Source organism: Solanum lycopersicum, chromosome 7 (genome assembly GCF_036512215.1).
Source record: "Solanum lycopersicum chromosome 7, SLM_r2.1".
NCBI lineage: Eukaryota > Viridiplantae > Streptophyta > Magnoliopsida > Solanales > Solanaceae > Solanum > Solanum lycopersicum.
Genome location: NC_090806.1, coordinates 23,812,255 through 23,818,636, shown reverse-complemented (window position 1 = coordinate 23,818,636; position 6,382 = coordinate 23,812,255). Strand labels below are relative to the sequence as shown.

Here is a 6,382-nt window from a genome sequence, read left to right as displayed (position 1 = left end):
TGACATAACTAACACACACACACACACACACAAAAAAAAAACAGAACACAAAGTAAAATAAATATATGAAATACAAAAATAAATACTAACTATAACATAATAAAAATTTCATATACACTTCCAAACGCATTGTAACATGTATTTTTTTGAATCCTAAAAATTACTAAACAAATTAAACTAAACATGTAAGACACAGAACATACAAAAAAAAATACCTCTTCTCCAATAAATTGGTCTTTTTCAACTTCATGGTTATGAATCTATGTGAGATTTTGCACATCGACAGATTCAGACATTTTTTCCCGTCGTATATCCTCCTTAGATTTTGAAGTGGAACCTACATTGTGGTTTAATTCTTGAGTGAAAAAAAATAAGTGATGAAAAATCGAAAGAACTTTGATTATTTTGTCCAATACCTCTAGTAACTCTCTTGAAAACGTCCATTGAAAAGAGAATTATGCATTCACATACCCTAAAAAATGTTTTAAGAACAATAAAACATTTTTTTTTTAAAAAAAACACTAAAATCAGTAAGTAAATAAATAAGAAATCTGAAAAACATAATACCCAAATCAATTTTAATCTTCAAATCAAATCTTGCAACGAAATTAAATGAAAATAATAGAAAATATTAAAATATTGAATAAAAAATCGGTGGAATTGATTTGAAAAAATGTTAGAGAGAGAAATTGAAAAGAAGTGTAAGAAAAAAGAAAGAAAAATCTGGGGATTTAATTAGGAAGAAAGTTAAAGAGAGATTGATAAGCTTAAGAAAAGAGAAAAAAATTAAAATGACATTAATATCTATCCAATTACATAAATAGAGAAAAATGTGTAATCTATGAGAGAGAAAAAAGATAAATAATGAGAGAGAAAATATTAATAATATCAGAATAATTATTTATTTTTAAAATAATTACATTTTTGACATGTTTACTAATATTATTAAAGTATGAATATTATCACTAAATAAGTTAATTTTTTTTACTAGTTAGCTAGATTATCCTATTCTAAATTACATCTATTTATCTTCCAACCATCTAATAAGGATCTAAAAAAACTTCTAAATACTACAATTTACAGTTTAGAAACTTTTCTAGAAATCCAAGGTCTTTTATAGTTTGAAACTATGTAACTATATTATGTCACAAACCCTAAAACTATATAAAAAAAAAATATGTCACATCTATACCACTTAACGCGAACGGAGATTTTATATAGGAAATATTGTGATTTAAAGTAGTAATACTAATACTCTATAACATAAGTATTTTTTCCGTCTCAATTTATGCAATATTTTTTATTTTTTGTCAGTAAAATTTAAGTTTAATAAAAAAAATTATACATCGAATCATCAAAGTTTTTTGAATTAAATTTTATATGTTTGTAAATTACATAAAAATATTACAAGTGACAATAGTTTAAAAATTCAAAATGTTTAAAAGAATGTAAAATTCACAATCAAAGATATAATTGTTTAACTATCGAAATTAAAGAAATATTACGTAAATTAAAATGAAAGAAAGCATTAAACTAACAAATCATATATATATATATATATATATATATATATATATATATATATATATATATATATATATATATATATATATTAAATCATTGTAATTGAGTTGACAAAATAGGATGTGAAAAGAATGAATTGCCATGAAATGAGCCAATGACCAAAACTTGTTCTATAAATGACCATCTACCCTTCCCAAATCCTCCCCTCCTCATTTCATATATATATATATATATATATATATTAAATCATTGTAATTGAGTTGACAAAATAGGATGTGAAAAGAATGAATTGCCATGAAATGAGCCAATGACCAAAACTTGTTCTATAAATGACCATCTACCCTTCCCAAATCCTCCCCTCCTCATTTCAAGGAAGTGTGCCAAACATTTAGATCCTTCTCACCCTAAAAAATAAAAAATAAACACAAGGAAACGGAAAGGATTTACATTAGAGAAAGGGATAATTATGGATCAACTACAGTTTGTGGTGGAAGCCTCTGAGGCTGACTCCATTACCCAAAAACTTGGCCTACCTTCTGTCCACCACCTCCTCCCTCTCTTGGTTCAACCCGCACAAACCCTTGCCCGCCCACCCATCTCCAACTACCACGTCGCTGCCGTTGGCCTTGGCTCCGACGGCCGTGTATTCCTCGGCGTTAACCTTGAATTTCCTGGATTACCCCTTCATCACTCTGTTCACGCTGAGCAGTTTCTCATCACTAACCTTGCTGTTCACCTCTGCCCCCGCCTCGTTGCATTTGCTGTCTCCGCCGCCCCTTGTGGCCACTGCCGACAGTTCCTTCAAGAACTCCGTAATTCTTCCGATCTCCAAATCCATATCACATCTCAACACCAAAACAATCCAGATGTCATATTCGAACCTTTGCGTGAGATTCTCCCTAATCCATTTGGTCCATTCGATCTCCTTGATGACGAAACTCCTTTACTCCTCGAGCGACATAACAACAATTTAATCCTGTCCTATGAGATTAATCACGTTGGAGATCTATGCAATGGGTTTTCAGATGACGATTTGAAATCGGGAAAAAATCTGAGTAATGGGTTTTATAAATTGACAGAAACAGAGAGTACCCTTTTAAGGATTGCAGCTTTAGGAGGTGCTAATAATTCACACGCACCTTACAGTGAGTGTCCATCAGGGGTAGCAATTATGGATTGTGATGGGAAGATCTATAAAGGTTCTTATGTGGAATCTGCTGCTTATAATCCAAGTTTAGGACCAATGCAGGCGGCGTTGGTGGCTTTTGTGGCTGAAGGAGGTGGTGGGTATGAGCGAATAGTGGCGGCGGCTTTGGTGGAAAAGGAAGGGGCAAAGGTAAGGCAAGAGGACACTGCTAGGATCTTTCTGAAATTGGTTTCTCCTAAATGTGACTTGAAGGTTTTCCACTGCTGTGTTGCTGCTGAAAATGGTTGTAAAAAGGATTGAAGATTTTAACCAATATTTGTTCATTCTGCAATTGCAAGTTGGCTTGTAAAAAATTATCCACTTTGATGAAATGAATAAAACATATTAATCCACCATTCTGTTAGCAACCATATAGTCAACCCTGATTTTTTATTATTTTTCTTTCGATATTTTTGAATTCAATTAAATTTGAATGAAGGTTTTGTAATTAGCTTGTTTGTCGTGCAACAAATAAAGGTGGCAAAATGAGCACCGCAGAATCAATAATTTTGGCATCCTTTTACCTTTCTGTCAATATGTCAACTACACCAAGTCACCAATGACATTCTAAAAGTTGGCATACTCCTTCCTTACCATCTTGATTAACATTATTTTATTAAACATCAAATAAAATCCCCTCAAACTTTGAAATCAGGCTGTACTTACTGTTCAAAAAGTGATCAATATATAATTAATATTTTTAATTTTTTTTAAGTTAAGATTTATAAAAAGTGTGAAATTTTTTATTTAATGTAAATGAAATTTGTGGATTCCATTTTTCTTTTAAGAAAATAGTGTTATAAATTCATTAAATGAGTGGATAGTCCATAAGGTTGGTACACGAACAATCATCCATATTCACTAGATTCATGAACCGTTTTGGATAAGAATGTATCTATTTATTATGATACTTAATATGGTGACTTTTGAAGTGATTTCTCACTCTATAAATAGGATTGTTCATTCACTATTGTATGATATATATAAGATTTACATATACTTGAATAAGAAGAAAATTCCTCTTATTCTATCTACTTCTCTTTATAATTGTATTCTTATAACTTGATTTTATAACACGTTATCAGCACGAGTTTCTAGCCAATTAAGATTGAGTTTTAGTTTTTCTTTAACTCGTGTTTTGATTGATCTCGTTATGAGAATCAAGATATTATATGCATAAAATCAGGTATGTATTTTCTAGAATATTTTTATGATTTAGAATAAAAATAGTATTCAGTTACTAACAATTATCAGGAACCGAAGACATATACTACTATTGGTTGAATATGACATGTTATACAAAATTCTTAAATAGAAGAAGGTATAAAATTTTAATAGCATGAATTTGAATGTTAGTTTGATTGTTTTGAAAGACTCAAAGGGTGAGTCATGTTGTACTTCGGTTTATTATACCGTTGGTTAAGCGTAAGATGCTGTATTCAAGTTTCATCTCACCAAAAGGGTAAGACATCAGGTTAAAGTCCGGATGCACCATAATGAAAAATCTTTGAGGATAAGACGATAGATTCAAGTTATATCGCACCAAAAAGATAAGACATCAATTTGAGTTTTGATGCACCGTGATTGAGTTCAAGTCCCATAGAATTATGGCGTAACACGCCTTATGTGGATAAGACATTGAGTTTGAGTCAATGCACCATAGTGCTGATATAATGATGACTAAGACTTTGATGAAAAGTCTTGAAATTCGTCCTATTGAATTTGCTCCATTCCTTGAAAAGAATGTGGTAGCAACATATGATAATTTTAAAATCGCATGTTCACTTGCTTCATTCTATCGTATGAATGTGGTAAAGTAAATAGTTAGTCTGAAAGATGACAAATGATTAACGATATGAAAAAAGGCATGAAGGGACGGAATTATAATAGTCATCATTGTGGTAATTATAAAAGGAAGAACACTATGGTTTCTCCAAATAGTCCTTCGAAATGTGAAGGCAGTTTTCATTGTCAAAATGGTATGAAGGTCATTAGACTTGTGAATGTTGTCAACCCAATAATTTGACAAGTTTATGAATCCTCTATCATGATATAAGAAGATAAAGTGATGGTACACTTGATCTTTCAAAGTGATGTTGAGGTGTGTCATGGAAATATGATGAATTTTAAAGCCATGACAATGTGCTTATAATGCAAATTTATGAAGTACATATAAATAATTAGTCCATTCTTCGAAGAGAATGTGACTTGTGATGAGTATCGTGAATGCTCGACCGTTCTATAAGAGAATGGGTCCAGATGTGATAAAATCATTATGGGTTGGATATATGCCACAACTCACCTCTATGGAAGGCTTGAAAAAAAATGATAGATGTCACTTCTCATCTCTACGGGAGATTTGAGAGGAAATAAATTTTATTTGGCAGAAATGGCTAATTGCATTGTACATTTTATTCGTCATTATGGTATGTTTATTGTGAACTACCGAAAGGACAAAAGAAAGATATAGTTCTTGCCTATAAGGGTTGTGGTCATTATTGTGTGACAATACAAATTTGTCATTGGTCTTGTACCTATGGTACAACAAAAGTAAAGCAAGAAATACGTCTTGCTCGTGATGATTTTGAGCATGACAATAATAATATAATTTCCTCCTTAAAGGAGATGCTCACCATATGGATTGTGTCATGCAATATGTGATATTACATATAATTAATTGCAGGCTCTAACGAGTTGTCCTATTATCAGAGGAATAATATTGGGCTTGTAGTAAGTCTCAAAAGAAACTTTTTAAGTTTCGGATGAATTGAAAATAAATATTGAGACTATAAATCACTACAACCGAAGAGGGTTATAAATGTTTATGTAAAAGATTACCCAACTTTTCCTCTTGTTTGTTCCATACAAACATGTACATGCTGATGAAATGACATGTAAAAGTAAATTATAAGTGTACTAAAATAAAGATCAGTTGACATGACTGGTTGACCATTCCGATTAAATATGATGCAAACGTGATTGAGAATTCAGGTGATTTATATGATGAAGAAATAAAGATTCTTCAAGAATTCTCTTGTGTTGCTTGTTCTCTTGATAAAATGATCATTGCACTAGCTAAGGTTGGGATTGTAATCGCCTAAAATTTTTGGAACATATAAAAGGGTGAATATGAGCCCGTTCACCTGTCAAGTGGATCATTTGAGACTATATGATTGATGCATCTATGCGATGGTCACATGTATTTTGTTGTCAACTTACAAATTGGTTTTTGTAAGGTTGTTTGCTCAAATTTTTAAAATTAAGAGCATAGTTCCAAACTATGAAATTATATTGATAATGCTGGTTGATTTTAGCAGAAATTGTATGCCTCCAATTATAGCTAAATCATGGTTATGAGAAAAAAACTCTCAAATAAGATTTGGTATGAGATAATTTTATTTAACATGTAGCAACACATGTATGCATCAAACCAACAAGGTTTCCCTATTAAAATTGGTTCAGGGTCAGGAACCATATAATTTCATCTAAATTGTTGAATGTGCGGTTATGATTTTAATTGCTCCACCACGCACAAAGATGAACTTCCAAATAAGGTTGGAATGAATTTTAGATTTTCTAAAATTAGGGGGAGAGATGATTGACAACTGAAAATTATGTGTGAGGTTAATTATGAATTATCTAGATCCTTGTTAAATAAATACATGAACTTAA

The 6,382-nt window shown here is 31.2% G+C and overlaps 1 protein-coding gene across 1 annotated transcript; it reads left to right on the top strand.

Annotated features, from left to right (window-relative positions):
* The first annotated feature begins 1,641 nt into the window (after positions 1-1,641).
* On the top strand, positions 1,642-3,066 carry LOC101255711 (cytidine deaminase 1). The gene has a single exon (XM_004242899.5). The coding sequence runs from the start codon at positions 1,991-1,993 to the stop codon at positions 2,969-2,971; it is 981 nt and encodes a 326-aa protein (XP_004242947.1). The 5' UTR covers positions 1,642-1,990; the 3' UTR covers positions 2,972-3,066.
* Positions 3,067-6,382: the final 3,316 nt, after the last annotated feature.